The sequence below is a fragment of the Sus scrofa genome, chromosome 14 (assembly GCF_000003025.6).
Source record: "Sus scrofa isolate TJ Tabasco breed Duroc chromosome 14, Sscrofa11.1, whole genome shotgun sequence".
NCBI classification, from domain to species: Eukaryota; Metazoa; Chordata; class Mammalia; order Artiodactyla; family Suidae; genus Sus; species Sus scrofa.
In genome coordinates, this window is record NC_010456.5 from 30,930,119 (window position 1) to 30,949,638 (window position 19,520).

Genomic DNA, 19,520 nt, shown 5'->3' on the forward strand with positions numbered 1-19,520 from the left:
ATGTCCTTGAACTCCTGGTTTGAGGTTCTAAGCCCGTGATGGGCAGGAAGCAGGGACAGGCTCTCCTTCCACAACCAGCAACTGCACTGGAAAAGCCCTGTCTCCATTTCTCCTGGAAACTGATAGGCTGGGGTGGACAGGACTACCTAGCCTCCAGGGGAAATGTATGTTAGGGTGTGGAGTGGAGCAGAGACCATTTTTCCAGGGAAATTGGCAGTCTTGCCCACCCAGTGATCTGACTCCATGAAAAGAAGGAAGGAAACATCTCCCAAGAGGTCTACCCACTGAGAAAGAGACCATCAGAAAAACCAAAAGCCAGAGTCCCAACTGGGAACATTTTTTTTTAATTTATGCAAAAATACTAGCTTGGGGATGACACAGTTTTGAGGGCATTAGCTTGCTGTGACCCCCTTTGCCTCGCAAAGCACCAAAACTTTCTTTTCTACTTCACCCCCAACCAACAACGACAAAAATACTAGCTTGGTCCCATCTCTCCTGAGTTAAAAGAACACAATGTCTGGACTCTGTAAAGCCAAGCAGAAGGGTGTCTGGCATACTTACTTGGCCTGTTTGCTGAGAAGGGTCACGTTCACATTGCCAAGGACCAGATTTAAGTAGAGCCTGGAAGGAAAGATCTGTGAGGGCCACCACGTTAAGAGCCCCAGGAGTGGGGCCCAACCAAAAATATTCAAACTTAATAAGCACAGCACTGAGCACTGGATATTAGAAAGCGGGGTGCTAAGCTCAGTGGTAAAGGTCTAACATCAAGTGAGAATGATAATGATTAACTAGAGAACATGACAACTGCGACATGACTGTCATGATTAACCCATCGCTCCCCATCTTAGCTGGCTTAGAGATCATATTTTCCAGCCTTCCTTGCGGCTAAGGTGAACATGTGACTAAGGTCCAGCCAATGAGGCAAAGGCATGTGTATAATCTCAAGGTCAGTTTAAACAGGGCTCTTCCAGAGTTCCCTTATAGTGCAGTGGGTTAAGGATCCGGCATTGAAAAATAATGCAGGACACAAAGTAGATGCTCATAACACTTGTTGAATAAATCAATAAATATATTTAAAAAAATAAATTATTCAGGAGTTCCCACTAAGGCGCAAAAAGGAAGCACTGAGACGCAGGTTCTATTCCCGGCCCAGCATAGTGGATTAAGGATTCCAAGTTGCTACACCTGCAGCCTATGGAAGTTTCTACCAAAACTTCCATAGGCTGGGCCAGGGATCAAAGGGCTTGAATCTGGGCCGCAGCCGCAACTCACGTGGCAGCTGCAGCAATGCTGGATCTTTTAACCCACTATGCTGGGCCGTGGATTGAATCTGCCCCTCTGCAAAGACCTGAGCCGCTGCGGTTGGACTCTTAATCCACTGTGCCACAGCAGGAACTCCTGCTATAAGTAAATTCTAGGGACATTTCCAGTCTGTTGTACTTGCAGCAGAGGTGTGAAAAGGCCACAAGGTCCTCCCACCTGGCATATAGTCCCAACTTCCTGAAAGGGCAGAACAATTTTCTTTCCAAGAATCACTTTCTCCCCTAGGTCCTAGGGAAGGCACATGACCCAGGTTCCGCCAATCAAAGTGGTACAACCTTTCGATTGGGTCAATAACGATAATGTGACACAATCTATGCCAATAAGAATCAGTAACCGGGGAGTTCCTGTCGTGGCGCAGTGGTTAACGAATCCGACTAGGAACCATGAGGTGGCGGTTTCGGTCCCTGCCCTTGCTCAGTGGGTTAATGATCCGGCGTTGCCGTGAGCTGTGGTGTAGGTTGCAGACACGGCTCGGATCCCACGTTGCTGCGGCTCTGGCGTAGGCCGGTGGCTACAGCTCCGATTAGACCCCTAGCCTGGGAACCTCCATATGCCGCGGGAGCGGCCCAAGAAATAGCAAAAAAAAAAAAAAAAAAAAAGAATCAGTAATGGGACTTTTCCCAGAACTGCTAAAGAACAAAGAAGCTTTCTCTACCGAATTTGGTAAGCCAGTAGGATGCAAACCCAGAGCTGCTAGGGCCAGCTTGTAGAGAACATTTGCCTAAGAATAAAATTCATACACTGGAAAAGAGAGTGAAAAGAAAGCTAAAGGAGGGACACAGCCTAACAGTATCATTTGAGCAATAGGATCCAGCCATATCTATAGCTACACCTAAACTTTTTAGTTACATCAGCCGATGAATCCCCTATTTTCTTATTTATTTATTTATTTTTCTTTTTAGGGCCACACCTGCAGCATATGGAAGTCCCCAGGCTGGGGATCGAATCAGAACTGCAGCTGCTGGCCTATACCACAGCCACAGCTACACTGGATCTGAGCCACATCCATGACCTACACCGCATCTTGCAGCAACACCAGATTCTTAACCCACTGAGTGAGGCCAAGGTTTGAACCCACATCCTCATGGACACTGTGTTGAGTTAACTCATTGAGCCACAGTGGACAATCCAAAATCCCCTATTTTCAATTAAGCAACTTTGAGTTGGGGTTTCTGTCTTTTGGAATCCAAGAATTCCTGACTAATGTAAGATGCACAGAAGACTAGGGAGATTAGAACTGAGAAAGTGGATTTCAGCTACACTATAAAAGGCCAAGCTGTTTCATTCTGTAGAAAAGTATCACCACCCAAAACATGGAGTTTTTAACCAAATACAGCAAAAACGGAGAAGACAAGAGGAATGGCTCTGGCAGAAGGCTCTGACTCAGTGCTAGGCCAAACCAGGGCAAAAGGTCAGGGTGAAGTGATGGGCCGTGCTTTCAGGAGCCTACTTTAGGTCATGACACAACACCGAAAGGTTCTTTCTCCGGAATAGGGCGGCAGTGACATCACTTGAGAAAGGAAGATGAGACTCCTCTGAAAGAGGAAGATGGAAAGAACACAAGCTCTGGAGTCAGAATGTCTAGTGTTCACATCCTGGCTCAGTCAAGCTGGGCTGAGCCACCTGGGCAAGACAGTCCCTAATGTCTCTAAACCTTGTAGGACAGAGACTCCTGGATCTGACTCACCAGGTTGTGGAGGATGAAATGAGTCCCTGGGGCAATGCCAGGCATACAGCAGACCCTCAATAAGTGTCTGCTTTCTTTTCTTTTTTTAGGGCCGTGGCCTGTGGAATCCTTGGCTAGGAGTTGAATCAGAGCTGCAGCTGCCAGCCTACACCACAGCCACAGCAACACCAGATCTAAGCCAAGTCTGTGACCTACACCACAGCTCATGGCATAAGCTTAAGGATCCTTAATCCACTGAGTGAGGCCAGGGATCGAACCCACATCCTCATAGAACCTGCTGACCCACAATGGGAACGTCCAAGTGTTTTCTTAAGAAAAACACATTTTCTCTTGACCCTAGGTGGCATCAGACACCTGGCAAATGCTGGAACCAGATTTGTCAACTTGTTCCTTGAAAAAGTCCTTCCAGGAATGGCAGGAGGGGCAGAGGTCCCCTCCTGGGTTCTTGGAGAAACGTGTAAAGAGGCTTCCTTCTCTTTCCTGACCTTTCTTCCTCCTTTTCGCCTCAAACTCAAGCCCCCAAGGAGGGAGGGGTCATGCAGTCTAGACGCTCCAGACCTGGGCGTCAGCCTGAAGTGCTGGAGGAAGGGGGTGTTCCCAGCTCCTACCCATTCTTCTTGGGCAGGTAGGCTTCCATGTCAAAGAAGACATTCTGCCGCTCCTTGATGTTGGCACCCAACTGCTGAACAAGCTCTGCTTCCTCCTGACTGGCATGGCGCTTGTACCTGTGGGCATAGGAGAAACACAGGCATTACTCAGATTGGAAGAAGAATCTGGAAGCTCTGGGCACCACCCTCTCATCTTTCCATCTCGATGCTTCTCGCAACCTCAATTCTCTATCTGTACTCCCTGCTAGCCTTGTGATCTTGGGAATGTCCTTTAACCTCTGTCTTGTCTTCCATACCTCAAAAACAGGAGTAACATTAGCCCTACCTTGTAGACAGTATCATTGTGAGGATAAAGTGAGTAAAGCAATGTAAAGCATCTAGAATACCTGACATATAGTAGAGGCCCAGAGGATATCTACTGGCAATATTCTTCTCCATGCTCACCTATAGGAGTAACCTGAAGATTACTAAGAGTACAGACAAGAAGGTACTTTGAAAGTATAAGCAGTGAAAAAGTCAAGGTCTGACTGTTATTCTTTGGTGATATTTAACCACAAAACTAGTGATATTTAACCACAAAACTGGTGATATTTAACCACAAAACTAGAAAAACAAGTCACAGACACTCTCTCTCTCATGGGTCAACCTTCTAATCCAGTGGTCCTCAATTAGGGAAACCTGGTGCTGTTTGGGAACATTTTGTTGTCGAGACAAGGGTGGGAGATCCTGGTGTGGCACAGTGGAAACAAATCTGACTAGGAACCATGAGGTTTCAGGTTCGATCCCTGGCCTTGCTCAGTGGGTTAAGGATCCGGCATTGCTGTGAGCTGTGGTGAAGGTCGCAGACACAGCTCAGATCCTACACTGCTATGGCTCTGGCATAGGCCAGCAGCTATAGCTCCAAATCAAACCTAACCTGGGAACCTCCATATGCCAAGGGTGTGACCCTAAAAAGCAAAAAGCAGGAAAAAAAAAGACAAGGGTGGAGGGTTCTACTAGCACCTTGTGGGTAGAGGCCATGCTGCTAAGAATTATCAATAGTGCCAAGAATAAAAAACCCTAGACAGATAAAAGAGTCCTGCCATTAGTAAGATGTGTTTTTCCAAGGGTTCCAAGATGTGTCATTACGTGAAAGCATCTACCCTCTACACCATGAGTGATGGGTCTCCATTTCCAAAATGGTCAGTCAAGGTTAGGGGTATAATCAGTAACCATCCCAAAAACTGTTCACCAGGAAAAGGAAGAATTGACCAGAAGTCATAAATTCTAGAAACAGTGGCCCAGCTAAGTGGATCTGGGACGAGCCACTCAGAGACTGTTTCCCTGCCTCCCTGGGGTCACAGCACCTTCACCTGTGGGGGATGAGCATACTTCCCAAACCATGAGGACAGAGAATTGGGAACTGAACAGGTGATCCTGGCCTCAGGAAATGAACTAAGTCATGAGCTCAAGTATATCCCCACCAGGGGCGTTGGGCTTCTTACCCTCTACCCAGGGACCCAAGTGGGGTGAAGCCCCAAACCCATGAGAAGGCTACTTGCTACCAATCTATCCAGTAGGACTTTTTTTTTTTTTTTCTTTTTTTAGGGCCACACCCATGGCATATGGAAGTTGCCAGGCTAGGGGTCGAATAGGAGCTGCAGCTGCCGACCTACACCACAGCAACTCAGGATCTGAGCTGTGTCTGCAACCTGCACCACAGCTCATGGAAACACTGGATCCTTAGCCCACTGAGCAAGGCCAGAGATTGAACACGTGTCCTCATGGATACTAGTCAGGTTCGTTAACTACTGAGCCACAATGGGAACTCTCAGTAGGACTTCTTATAACAACTTTCCTCTAGGGAACTACATCTCATCCTTTTACCCCTCCCAAATGGTTCAAGTAGGGCTGTCCCATCCCCCAGGTCCATAAACTGAGTCTTGTCTAACCAGAGTTTCCATGATTGGTTCACAGATGGGCACATGACCAATTCCAGCCAGTGAAGATCACACCCAGAACTTCTGCTGAAAGACAAGTGCTCATTCTGTTGCCAGCAGGAAGAAAAGCTAGAGGATAATGGCCTGGAACGGCTGGTGATCATCTCAGCCAGAGAGTGAAGCTTATCTACAGGAAGGTAGAATTTAGAGGGAAAAAACAGATTCCTAAAAATATCCTTTGACCCCTGGATCCAGTGATGCCTGAAGCCACACCTGGTTTTTTTCCATTAAAATTTCCATTCTCTGCTCAAGCCAGTTTTGAATTGGGATTCTGTCACTTAAAATCAGGGCAGCCTTTGAGTTGCAGCCTGCCTACCTCTGGAGTGTGTGCTTTAGGTCCTTCAGTCGCGTCTTCTGCTTGTTGATGGAGCTGCTACACAAAGTCTGGAATGCGGTCAGCTCCTCTAGCTTCTGCTTGTAGATCCTGTGAGTTTCCTGATGGATGGAGTAGCCCAGGAAGGATACAGGAAAACATAAAGGGGTTATTTTTCACAGTTTGCTTGTGACTGTGAAAGCAAGTCACAAGATGTGACTACAGAAGTCACAGTTGGAGAGCTACAACAACACAACCACACCTATCAAAGATGCCACTTATAAAACTGGGGCCGGATTTGAGGAAGGCAGCACAGCACAGCACTGGTGTAATAAGTAAGTGCTGGGAGTTCTTTGATGACGCAGTGGGTTAAGGATCTGGCATCGTCTCTGAAGTGGCTTGGGTCCCTGCTGTGGCACAGGTTAGATCCCTGGTCCAGGAACTTCCACATGCTATAGGCAAGGCCAAAAATAAATAAATAAATAAATAAACAAACAAGGAGCTGCTCTTTTTACCTGTGTAGGTTCCATCCTTCATGATGGGAAGAGCAACCAATTATGCCTTTGAGGGGCCAGTCACCTCTTGTCAATTCTTAGTCCAGATAGTTTGAGGAGAGCTAACAGTAACCATGCAAGAATGGTCATGTGATCCAGGCCTGGCCAATCAGTATCTTCCAACTTCCTGGTAACTGATTAGTTCAGAGATGGACACAGAGCTAAACCAGGCCAAAGAGAGTTAGCCCAGAAGTACTGGTTTAAAGGCCTCTGGAGTTCCCGTCATGGCAGAGTGGTTAACGAATCCGACTAGGAACCATGAGGTTGCGGGTTCAGTCCCTGCTCTTGCTCAGTGGGTTAACGATTCGGCGTTGCCGTGAGCTGTGGTGTAGGTTGCAGATGTGGCTTGGATCCCGCGTTGCTGTGGCTCTGGCGTAGGCCGGTGGCTATAGCTCTGATTGGACCCCTAGCCTGGAAACCTCCATATGCTGCGGGAGCAGCCCAAGAAATAGCAAAAAGACAATAAATAAATAAATAAATAAATAAATAAACGCCTCTGGCGCAACTGGGATCAGTGGCACAACTGGGATCAGTGGCATCTCTGAAGCCCTGGGATGCAGGTTTATATGCCTGGCCCAGCACAATGGGTTAAAGGCTCTGGCGTTGCTGCAGTTGTAACATAGGGTGCAACCATGGCTCAGATCTGATCCCTGGTCTGGAAATTCCATATGCTGCAGGGTGGCAAAAAAAAGAATAAAGATGCCCTCTTTCTCCTGGGTTTGCTAATCTGATAGAAGGTAAAGCTGGGGCTATGGGAACTCCTGGAAATGATTTTTGTCTGGTTAAAAAAAAAAAACAAAACTGAAGAATATTTCATGAAATGTGAAATGTATATGAAATTAAAACTTCAGGATCCATAAATAAATGTCACTGGCACACAGCCATGCCCATTCATTTCTATATTGTCTATGGCTGAGCATGAGTAGTTGTGACAGAGACCATATGTACCACAAAGCCCAGAATCTTCATTAGTTGGTCTTTTTGCCAAAAGAGTTTGCCTACTCCTATCCTAAACCATTTGGGAGTTATAGACAACAGGATTCTTACTCCTAAATACCTCAGTGCATATTTTCTATGACATGACATTCTCTTATATATCCAATTATTGAATACAGAAAATGTAACTTTGAACTGTGTTCGGCTTCTTGGGTTAGAATATGATGGAAAGTGAAAAAAAAAAACCAATGTATGTATACAGGTGGCTGGGTCACTTTGCAGTATGGCAGAAATTGAAGGAACATTGTAAATCAACTATAATATAAAAATAAATAAAATGTAACTTTGATGCCATATAATACTGTGACCTCAAATACCATCCAAATTCAAACTTGCATGCTAACTATCTTTTTTTCTTTTTTTCTGCATATGGAGGTTCCCAGGCTAGGGACTGAATCAGAGCTGTAGCCTCCAGCCTACACTAGAACCACAGCAATGTCAGATCCGAGCCACATCTGCGACCTACACCACAGCTCATGGCAATGCCAGATCCTTAACCCACTGAGCAAGGCCAAGGATCGAACCCTCAACCTCATGAATTGGATTCGTTTCCATTGTGCCATGATGGGAACTCCATATGCTAACTATCTCTTGATGGCAATTCCCTCCAGACCCTGGACCCAACTCAGTCTCATGCATTATTTTACTTCTTATGTCTTTGGTTTCCTTTAGTCTAGAAGAACTCCTCAACTTCTGTTTTTCATGACATCGGCATTCTTAAAGAGTTCAGTCCAATAGTTTCAGAAAACATTTTCTGCCTTGGTTTATCTGATATTTCCTCATAACTGACTTTGATTATGCATCTGGGACATAAATGCCACTAATGTGACATGGGGCCCTCAGTGTTTCCCATGAGGGACATAGTGTTTGTGATACTAACTTTGCTTGGGCAAGGCAGTGTCCACCTGTCTTCTCCACTGTACAGTGACCAGCTTTCTACCTGTAATTAATAAGTAATCTGTACAGAGATAGGCTGTGTTTTCATCACTTTTGAGTTCTTCAGTGACAAAACAGCCCTCTACGTTCAACCAATATCTGCTGGTAATAAAGGAAAGCCTCTAGAAGTTCCGGCTGTGGCACAACAGTGTTTCCCATGAGGGACATAGTGTTTGTGATACTAACTTTGCTTGGGCAAGGCAGCATCTTGGGAGCGATGAGATGCAGGTTTGATCCTAGGCCCGGCACAGTGGGTTAAAGACGCAGCATTACCGCAGCTGCGGCTTGGGTCACAACTGTGGCTTGGATCTGATCCCTGGCCTGGGAACTCCATGGCCTCAGGGCAGACAAAAAAGAAAAAGAAAAAAGAAAGGAAACCCTCCAGAACTGGATGAGGGCATAGAGAACCCAACTACACAGCCTTTGAGAAAATGGGGTCTTTAGACTGAGAGTCCCCAGCTGAAGCTCCTAGAAGGGAAGGCGCCATGTGCCCTCCTGGCACTCTTTGGAGACTTCCACCATGGAGAGGTAAGACCAAGACTGCAAGAGCAGCAGCTAGATGTTCACCAGGCCCTCTTCAGTTTGAATTAATATTTTATTTCACAAGTAAACGTGAAGACGTCATCCTCTTTGAAAATTAAAACACTACAGCTATGGCTAAAGTCAGCTTTGAATGTACCTATCCTGTCTTCTCCCCCTTCTCGAGAAGTAACCACTGTTACTTGTTACCAGTTTCTTCTAGACTTTTTCTATGTATTCCTCTAGACTGAATTCTTTTTTTTTTTTTCTTTGTCTTATAGGGCCTGCAGCATATGGAGGTTCCCAGGCTAGGGGTCAAATGGAGCTGCAGCTGCCAGCTTGCACCACAACCACAGCAACGCCAGATCTGAGCTGCTTCTGCTACCTATGCCACAGCTTGTGGCAATCCCAGATCCTTAACTCTCTGAGTGAGACCAGGGATCAAACCCACATCCTTATGGATACCAGTTGGGTTCTTAAGCCACCGCAACACAACCAGAACTCCTAAACCACATTTTTACAAGGAACTGCTTGCCCTCCACTCTTCTTTCCCTGGCTGGTATATGGCAACAATAAGTCCAGTTGCCTTGAAACCAGAGATGGAAGCCTGTGGCAAATGAAAAAGGCCACTGTGATCTCCTCGGCCAAACCAACCAGGATCCTGGGTGACCTCATGTGCTAGAGCTTCCCACCTATGATTGTTTTAAAACATGATCAACCATCCTTTAGCACTCCTCACATAGAAAAGTGGGGTCTCGGGAGTTCTTGTCGTGCGCAGTTGTTGACGAATCTGACTAGGAACCACGGGGTTTCGGGTTCGATCCCTAGCCTCCCTCAGTGGGTAAGGATCCCGTGTTGCTGTGGCTGTAGTGCAGGCTGGCAGCTATAGCTCCAATTAGACCCTAGCCTAGGAACCTCCATGTGCCGCGGGTGTGGCCCTAAAAGGACAAGAAGACAAAAAAAGAAAAGTGGGGCCTCTGTTCCCTCCCCTTATATACAAGTAGGCTTGTGGCTGGCTTGACCAATAAAATATGTCAGAAGTACCAAAAATACAAAAAATCCAATTAAAAAATGGGCACAAGACCTGAACAGACACTTTTCCAAAGAAGCCACATAGATGGCCAACAGGCACATAAAAAGTTGTTCAACATTGCTAATTATCAGAGAAATAAAATCAAAAGCACAACTAGATATCACTTTACACCTGTCAGAATGGGTATCATCAAAAAGAACACAAATAACAAATATTGGTGGGGATGTGGAGAAAAGGGAACCCTAGAACACTGTTGGTGGGAATGTCAGTTGGTGCAGCCACTGTGGAAAACAGTATGGAAGTTCCTCAAAAAACTAAAAATAGGAGTTCCCATTGTGGTGCAGTGGTTAACAAATCTGACTAGGAACCATGAGGTTGCAGGTTCGATCCCTGGCCTTGCTCAGTGGGTTAAGGATTCAGCGTTGCCGTGAGCTGTGGTGTAGGTCACAGACGCTGCTCAGATCCCGAGTTGCTGTGGCTCTGGTGTAGGCTGGTGGCTATAGCTCCGATTAGACCTCTAGCCTGGGAACCTCCATATGCTGCGGGTACGGCCCCAGAAAAGGCAAAAAGACAAAAACAAAAAACTAAAAATAGAACTACCATATGATCCAGCAATTCCACTTCTGAGTATATATCTGAAGAAAATGAAAACACTGATTCTAAAAGAAACATGCACACCAATGTTCACCGCAACATTATTTATAACAGCCAAAATAAGGAAGCAAACTATGTCTATCAACAGATGAATGGTAAATAAACTATACTTCAGTAAAATAAAAATAAATAAAAGTTTTTAAAGGTAGATGAATGGGAGTTCCCTGGTGGCTCAGCAAATGAAGGACCTGGAATTGTTACTGCTGTGGCTCAGGTTATTACTATGGTGTGAGTTCAATCCCTGGTCTGGAATTTCCACATGCCATGGGCACAGCCAAAACAAAACAAAACATGGATGAATGGATAAAGAAGATACATATATACACACACAACAGAATACTACTCAGCCAAAAAAAAGAACGAAATTTTGCCATCTGCAACAACATGGATGGACTGGGTATTAGGCTGAGTGAAACAAGTCAGGCAAAGACAAATACTGTATGCTATCACTTATATGTGGAATATAAAAAATAAAACACACTAGTGAATATAAGAGAAGAGAAAATGACTCACGGATATAGAGAACAAATTAATGATTACCAGTTGGAAGAGGGAAGGAAAGGGGGAAAGACAGGAGTGGGAGACTAAGAGATACAAACTGGGAGTTCCTGGCATGGCTCAGTGGTTAAAGAACCCGACTAGTATCCATGAGGACTTGGGTTTGATCCTTGGCCTTGCTCAGTGGGTTAAGAATCCAGCGTTGTGATGAGCTGTGGCGTAGGTTGCAGACACAGCTTGGATCCAGCGTTCCTGTGGCTATGGTGTAGGCCAGCAGCTGCAGCTCCAATTTGACCCCTAGCCCAGGAACCTCCATATGCCACGGGTGCAGCCCTAAAAAAAAGAGAGAGAGAGGAGTTCCCACTTTTGATGCAGTGGAAACGAATCCGACTAGGAACCATGAGGTTGCGGGTTTGATCCCTGACCTCGCTCAGTGAGTTAAGGATCCAGCATTGCTGTAAGCTGTGGTGTAGGTTGCAGACGCGGCTTGGATCTTGCATTGCTGTGGCTCTGGCATAGGCTGGCAGCAACAGCTCCGATTAGACCTCTAGCCTGGGAACCACCTCAGGTGGTGCCTCAGGTGCAGCCCTAAAAAGACAAAAAAAGAGAGAGATAAACCACTATACATAAAATAAATAAGCTACAATGATATACTATACAGCACAGGGAATACAGCCAATATTTTATGATGACTATACATGGAATACAACCTTATTTGCTGGAACACTTGCTCCTGAAACTTACATAACATCGTAAATCAATTATACCTTGTTTGTTTGTTTTTCCTTTTCAGGGCTATAAACTTGGCATGTGCAAGTTCCTGGGCTAGGGGTTCTTAACCCATTGAGCCACAACAGGAACTCCTACCTTGATTTTTTTTTTTTTTTTTTTTTTTTTGGTCTTTTTAGGGCCACACCCTCAGCATACGGAGGTTCCCAGGCTAGGGGTCAAATTGGAGCTGCAGCTCCTGGCCTATACCACAGCCAAGCAATGCCAGATCTGAGCCGCATCTGCGATCTACACCACAGCTCACAGCAACACAGGATCCTTAACCCACTGAGCAAGGCCAGGGATAAAACCTGCATCCTCATGGATACTACTCATATTTGTTTCTGCTGAGCCATGACAGGAATTCCTTGGTTTATTTCTTTTTTTTTAATTTTTATTTTTTGTGTTTTTAGGGCCACACTCGCAGCATACGGAGGTTCCCAGGCTAGGGGTCAAATCAGAGCTATAGCTGCCGGCCTACACCAGAGCCACAGCAACACGGGATCCAAACTGCATCTGCAAACTACACCACAGCTCACAGCAACTCCAGATCCTTAACCTACTGAGCGAGGCCAGGGATCGAACCTGCATCCTCCTGGATGCTAGTCAGCTTCATTAACCACTGAGCCATGATGGGAACTCCCCTTTTTTTTAAACAGCAGAAGTGACACTGTAAAATTTCTGAGAAAAAAAATCACAGAAGGCCATGTAGCTTCCACCTTATTTGCTGGAACACTTGCTCCTGGAACAAAAAGTTCAACTATCCTGAGGCCATCATGCTGTATGGAAACCCTAACCACAGAGAAGTCATGGAGGCAGGCTTATCAATAGCCCCAAATGAGACAAACCTTGTCATTCCAGCCCAGGTCCCACACACGAGGGTCAAGAAACCTACAGATGATTCCAGCTCTAGCCATGTGAGTTACTCCCAGCCATTCAGGTCTTCCCAGCTAAAGCCTCTGACTTCAAACAGTATAGTCAGGCCATCCCTACTATGCCCTAGCTCAACTCCTGACCCCCAGGATCTGCAAGCAAAACATAACTACTGTTGTTTTATGCAGCCACAGATAACTGGAACACCAACCATCCTGGACCACACCTCCCTCTGAACTGTTACATAAGAAAAAAAGAAACTATCTCATTGAAACCTTTTACTAAGGGACCTCTTTGCTATAGCAGCATAGCTTATAGCCTAAGGCACTACCTTCAATAATTTTGATTTTTAAAAACATATCAATAGTATCAGAACATAGATATGATTCCACAGCTTATTTTTTATTTTATTTTTTTTGCATTTTAGGGCCAAACCCACGGCATATGCAGGTTCCCAGGTTAGGGGTCTAATCGGAGCTATAGCTGCTGGCCTACACCATAGCCACAGCAACACCAGATCCAAGCCACGTCTGCAACCTACACCACAGCTCATGGCAAAGCCAGATCTTTAACCCACTGAGTGAGGCCAGGAATCGAACCCACATCCTCATGGTTCCTAGTCAGATTCTTTTCCACTGCACCACAATGGGAACTGCTGATTCCACAGCTTGCTTTTTTCACTCAACAATATGTCTTAAAGATCTACCCACATAAGAATACAGAGATGAGACAAACATCATGTTATCACTTATATGTGGAATCTAAAAAAAAAGAATACAAGTGAATTTATCTTCAGAACAGAAACAGACTTACAAACTTTGAAAAAATTATGGTTACCAAAGGGGATAGGTTGGCAGGGGAGGGATGGACTGGAGGTTTGGGACTGGCATATACACACTGTGGTATCTGGAATGACTGGCCCATGGGGACCTGCGGTAGAGGAGAGAACTCTAATCAATATTCTGTGATAATTTAACCTGTGCAGGAAAAGAATCTGAAAGAGAATAGATATGTGTACATGTATAACTGAATCACTTTTGATGTACAGCAGAAACTACCACAACCTTGAAAATTGACTATACTTCAATAAAACTTTTAAAAAATGAAAAAAAAAAACATTTAAAAAAGAGAATAAAGATGTACTACATTCTTTTTAGTCCTGTGCAGTAATTCATGCTATGGACACACAAACAATAGTTTATTTAGCCATTTTCCCATCACTGGATATTTAGGTTGTTCCCAGCCTCTGGCTATAACCAACAATGTAGCACTGGATAATATCCTTGCATTCTCTCCCTGGGCACATGCACAAGTATCTCTCTGGGGATCAGAAGTGGAATTACTGGGTCAGAGGGCACAAGTTTGTTTTTTAGTTTTAACAGATCTTGGCAAACTGCTTGCAGAATGGCTGTACCAATTTACACTCCCACCCACAGCATATGACAGCTGTCCACACCTCACCAACACTCAATGCTATCCCACTGACTTTATCTTTTTTTGGCTGCACCTGCGGCATGTGGAAGTTCCCAGGCCGGGGACTGAACCTGTGCCACAGCTGCAACCCCAGCTGCTGCAGTGACAATACTAGATTCTTAATCGGCTCCACCATAAGGGAACTCCTGCACTGACTTTCTTAAAGGCTCTTTTTCTTTTTAGGGCCGCACATGTGGTATATGGAAGTTCCCAGACTAGGGGTCAAATCAGAGCTGCAGCCGCCAGCCTACACCACAGCCATAGCAATGCCAGATCTGAGCCATGTCTGTGACCTATGCTGCAGCCTGTGGCAACGCTGAATCCTTAACCCACTGAGAGAGGCCAGGGATCAAACCTGCATCCTTATGGATATTAGTCAGGTTCATGAGGAAACTCCTAAAGGTCTTTTTTAATGCTCCACTAGTGATATTTTCTGCATGATCCTAAGACATCAGACTGAATAGGGATGTGAAGTTCATGGCCCTTCCCAAACTTCCGTCCCCTGGAAGATACAGTCATTCCTGATCCCTGATAGCTCTCTCTCTGCCATTGGCTAGAGCTACCTCCCAGGGGAGATCCGATCCTGGAGACCACACATTGGGTCCACCCTGTCTTTGGGTCCAGGCTCAGAATTTGCCAGCCTTGAGAACAAGGGGTGGAGGGAGTTGGAAACAAGGCCCTCAGTGTGACACACTCTCCTTTCCTAGGGCATTCCTTACCCACGCCCAGTCTCTGCTGATTTCACCTCATGCCAGCCCCATAGCAGCAGGAAAGGTTATCAGCTCATTTCTTGGATGCTTTTTTCCACACAGCCCTCAGTCTTTTCTTTCTTTTTTAAAAAAACATCAGATTTACATTTATTTGTTTGTTTAATTTTTTTGAGCCACATCTGCAGCAGGCCAAAGTTCTAGGCCCCAGAGATTGAATCTGAGCAACAGCAGTGACAACCGCTGGATTCGTTTAACCCACTGTGCCACCAGGAAACTTTTCTTGGTCTTTTTTCAATGGTGGTAAAATATAGGTAACATAAAATTTACCAAGTTAATCATTAAAATATTTCTAATTAAAATACACATAAAATTTACCATCTTAACCATTTTAAGTGTACAACTCAGTAGTATCAATTATGTTCACATCATTGTGCAACCATCACTACCATCCATCTCCAGAACTTTTTCACCGTCGCAACTGAAACTCTGAACCTATCACACAATAACTCAATTTCCCATTCTCCCAGCCCTTGCCAACCACCACTCTACTTTCTATTTCTATGAATTTGACTCCTCTAGAAACCTCATATAGGTTGAATCTCACACTATTTAAATTTTTGTGCCTGACATTTAAAGAATAATGTCTTCGAGGTGCATCCACATTGTAGCATGTATCAGAATTTCCTTTCTTTTTAAGGCTGAACAATATCCCACAATAGGTATACACCACATTTTACCCACTCATCTATCGATGAACACCTGGGTTGCTTCCATCTTTTGGATATTGTAAATAATGTTACCATGAACTTGGGTATATAAATATTTGTTCAAGTCCCTGCTTTTATTTATTTATTTATTTATATTTAGTTATTTGTCTCTTTAGGGCTGCACCTGTGGCATATGGAAGTTTCCAGGCTAGGGGTCAAATCAGAGCTGCAACTGCTGGCCTACACCACAGCTCAGAGCAATGCTGGATCCTTAACCTAATGAGCAAAGCCAGGGATCAAACCCATGTCTTCATGGATACTAGTCAGGGGTTCATTGCTGCTGAGCCAAGACGGGAACTCCTGAGTCCCTGCTTTTAATTCTTTTGGATATATATATCCAGAAGTAGAATTTCTGGATCATTAGGTAATTATATTTAATTTATTTAAGGAACTGCTATACCATTTTCCAAAAAGGCTGCACCATTTTACAACAGCTATCTCTTGGTGGTTCTGGGAGGTGGGAGGGGTACAATTCCTGTTTTCCCTCAGAGGCCCTGGCTGCCCTCCCACATAAGGATGTCTCCAGCTGACCCTTAATTGGACCTATGCTTTGATATGCTTTTTCGAGGAGCAGGATGAGCCATACTGAGGCAATCCAATCCTGCCTTTCCGCCAATCAGCCTCGTGGCCCTGAAAGCAACTAGTCGGCAGATGGAAGCCTTCTGTTGTTTTTGCCAGCTAGGCAGCCATTCCCTTTCTGGTTAATGTCCCTATGGTTTCTCTGGAGATTCCTCCCTCCCTAACACTCAGTCCATGAAATCTGGCTTGGAGTGGGATTGACCCTGCTCCAAGATTCAGGGTAAATGACCCAGACTCCGCCAATCAGAACATCAGCCTTCTGACCCAGCTGACTGATTTAGGAACAAGCATTCAAAACCAATGAAATTCAGCTATAGGCTTTTATCCAAACTGTGCAGGGCAAAGAAACTCTTTCCCCACTAGTGGGTGTTTTGTTGGTTTTTTGTTTTTGGGTTTTTTTGTTTTTTTGTTTTTGTCTTTCTAGGGCTGCACTGCAGCATATGGAAGTTCCCAGGCTAGGGGTAGAATTGGAGCTGTAGCTGCTGACCTAGACCACAGCCTCAGCAATTCAGGATCTGAGCCGTGTCTGCGACCTGCACCACAGCTCACAATGCCAGATCCTTAACCTAATGAGCGAGTCCAGAGAACAAACCTGCGTCTTCAAGGATCCTAATCAGGTTCATTACCACTGAGCCATGACAGGAACTCCCTCCCCACTAATTTTGAAGGTAGCAGGACGTGAGCGCAGAGCTAATGGGCCTGCCTTGCCTGGGAATGAACCCAAAGGAGAGGAAAACAGAGTGGAGAGGTAAATGAAGGCTGAGCCCCAATGGTTTCGTTTGAGCCCCTGGATCAGCTTCTACCTGAAGGCGATGCACTTCCGACTTCCCAATTAAGACAAGCAAACAAATGCCATTTTATTCTGTTTGGTTTTGCTAGTTTGGGTTGTGTGTCTTGATTTCAGAGATAAGTGTCAGAATCTAGGTTAATATGTCAAAGAATACAGCTTTCCTTCTGGGCTAAGTTAACCACGCCAGGTAAGAAGAGACACCATAAATCTTGGACTCATTATTACCGAGCTCTTGCCCTAACCACTGCCATATTTTTTTTTTTTTCTGGTCTTTTTAGGGCCACACCCACAGCATATGGAAGTTCCCAGGATAGGGGTTGAATTGTAGCTACAGCTGCTGGCCTACACCACAGCCACCACAGCAACTTGGGAGTCGAGCAGCGTCTGCGACCTACGCCACAGCTCAAGGGAGCGCCGGATCCTCAGCCCACTGAGCAACGCTAAGGATCGAACCTGCGTCCTCATGGACACTAGTCGGATTCATTTCCACTGAGCCACAATGGGTACTCCAGCAGTGTCATCTTAAAGATGACAAGGACTTGGAGCCTGGTTGAATAAATCCTTCATCAAGCCAGTAACTAAAGAGGCACCTAAAAATGCAAATCTCGGAGTTCCTATCGTGGTTCGGCAGAAATGAATCTGACTAGTATCCATGAGGATGCAGGTTTGATCCCTGGCCTCGCTCAGTGGGTTAAGGATCCGGCATTGCCAGAAGCTGTGGTGTAGGTCGCAGACATGGCTCGGATCTGGCATTGCTGTGGTTGTGGCTGTGGCCAGCAGCTACAGCTCTATTAGACCCCTAGCCTGGGAACCTCCATATACCGTGGGTGAGGCCCTAAAAAAAAAAAAAAAAAAAAAAAGACCAAAAAAATAAAATAAAATAATATAAAAATGTAGATCTCTGAACAAGCATCTTGGGTGTTTTTTCTACCAAACCAAGAACCTAAACCATTCCTTTTTCACAACTTTATTGAGGTATAATTTATAGATCATAAAATTCTCATTTTAAGTGTACCATTCAGTGACTTTTATACATTTACCAAGGTGTACAACTATGACCACATATAGTTGTAGGACATTCCATTACTTAGGAAGATCCCTAGTGTCTACCAGCACTCACTCCCCACTCTCCCCTCCTCCCAGCTCCTGGCAACCATGAATCCACCTTCTGTCCCTATAGGTTTGTTTTTCTGGATATTTCATATAAATGGAATCATGTAATATGTGGTTTTGTATCTGCCCTCATTCACACAGCATAATGTTTTTGAGGTATATTTATGTTGCAGCATGCATTCTTTTTTTTTTTTTTTTTTAACTGCTACTCGGCATTTATACCACATTTTGTTTGCTGGCCATCTGGGTTATTTCCATTTGGGGGCTATTATGAATAATGATGCCATGAAAATTCATGTACAAGTTTTATGTAGTATATGTTTTGATTTCTCTTGGATAGATATCTAGGAATGGAATTGCTGGGTCATATGGTAAATGTAGGTTTAACTTTTAAAGAAAATGCCAAAATGCCAAACCACTATTTTTATTTCTAAACTTGGCAGCAGTGGATTGGGGCATGGGAGACACTCACCAAAAACTAAGTCAGGTCTCTGCTCACAGTGCAGGGAGTATAGCTTATGAAACATGACTGACTCCCACGTCAAATTGCTACCTCCAAAAATAACCCAGAGTGCTGGGGGCACCTATCTCCAAAAATAACCCAGAATGCCAGGGGCACCAAAGCAGAGAGGCAGCTGTGGAGGACAAGACTCTATTCTGCTGCACAAAGCAAGTCCCAACCTCCCAACTGGCTACTTCAAGACCAAGAAAAGAGACACACTTGATAAAATATCCAAAGATGGAGTTTTAGGGGGAAAAAAGAGGATGGGGCAGAGGGGAAAGGATAATTATAAGGCAAATAGCACCAATAAAGAATCAGATGCTAACTATATAAATACAATTAAAATCTCCAAGAGAGAAAACACGAGCATTGTACACTTTTTTCCCCCACACCTGCAGCATGTGGAAGTTCCTGAGCCAGAAATCTAACCCCTGAGCCACAGCAGCAACCCAAGCCACAGCAGTGACACTGGACCCTTAACCCACTGAGCTACCAGGGAACTCCAACAGCCCCTTCCTTAAACTCTTCTCAGCGAGACCCATTTGGGAAAGTCATTTGCTTCTTGCCATGGCCCTGCCTGAATCTCCACTATGCCAAATCTGGCTCATATCACTCCCTTGCAAGTCCTCATATTTATACTACATAGACATGTATTAGTAAGCAAAACATAGTGTTGTTTTGAATGTTTTTAACTCTGTTACGCATCATACTATATACACCCCTTGGCAACTTTTCAATGTTGCTTTTCTTTTCTTTTTTTGGTCTTTCTTTTTAGGGCCACACCCACACCCATGGCATATGGAGGGTCCCAGGCTAGGGGTGGAATTGGAGCTGTAGCCGCCAGC

At 44.9% G+C, this 19,520-nt stretch overlaps 1 protein-coding gene across 8 annotated transcripts in view; it reads right to left on the minus strand.

Moving 5' to 3' along the window:
- TMEM120B (transmembrane protein 120B) overlaps positions 1–19,520 on the minus strand; it is a 55,538-nt gene that overhangs the window by 28,306 nt on the left and 7,712 nt on the right. For 5 of the 8 annotated variants that reach the window (XM_021073235.1, XM_003132876.3, XM_021073239.1 and 2 more), the window contains exons 2-4: positions 5,914–6,032; positions 3,619–3,735; positions 562–621 (exon numbers count right to left, since the gene is read on the minus strand). In XM_021073235.1, the coding sequence (XP_020928894.1) occupies positions 562–621; positions 3,619–3,735; positions 5,914–6,032 (296 nt within the window). The remainder of the gene's footprint in view (positions 1–561; positions 622–3,618; positions 3,736–5,913; positions 6,033–19,520) is intronic. The other 3 variants (XM_021073233.1, XM_021073234.1, XM_021073237.1) reach the window with 1 other exon arrangement.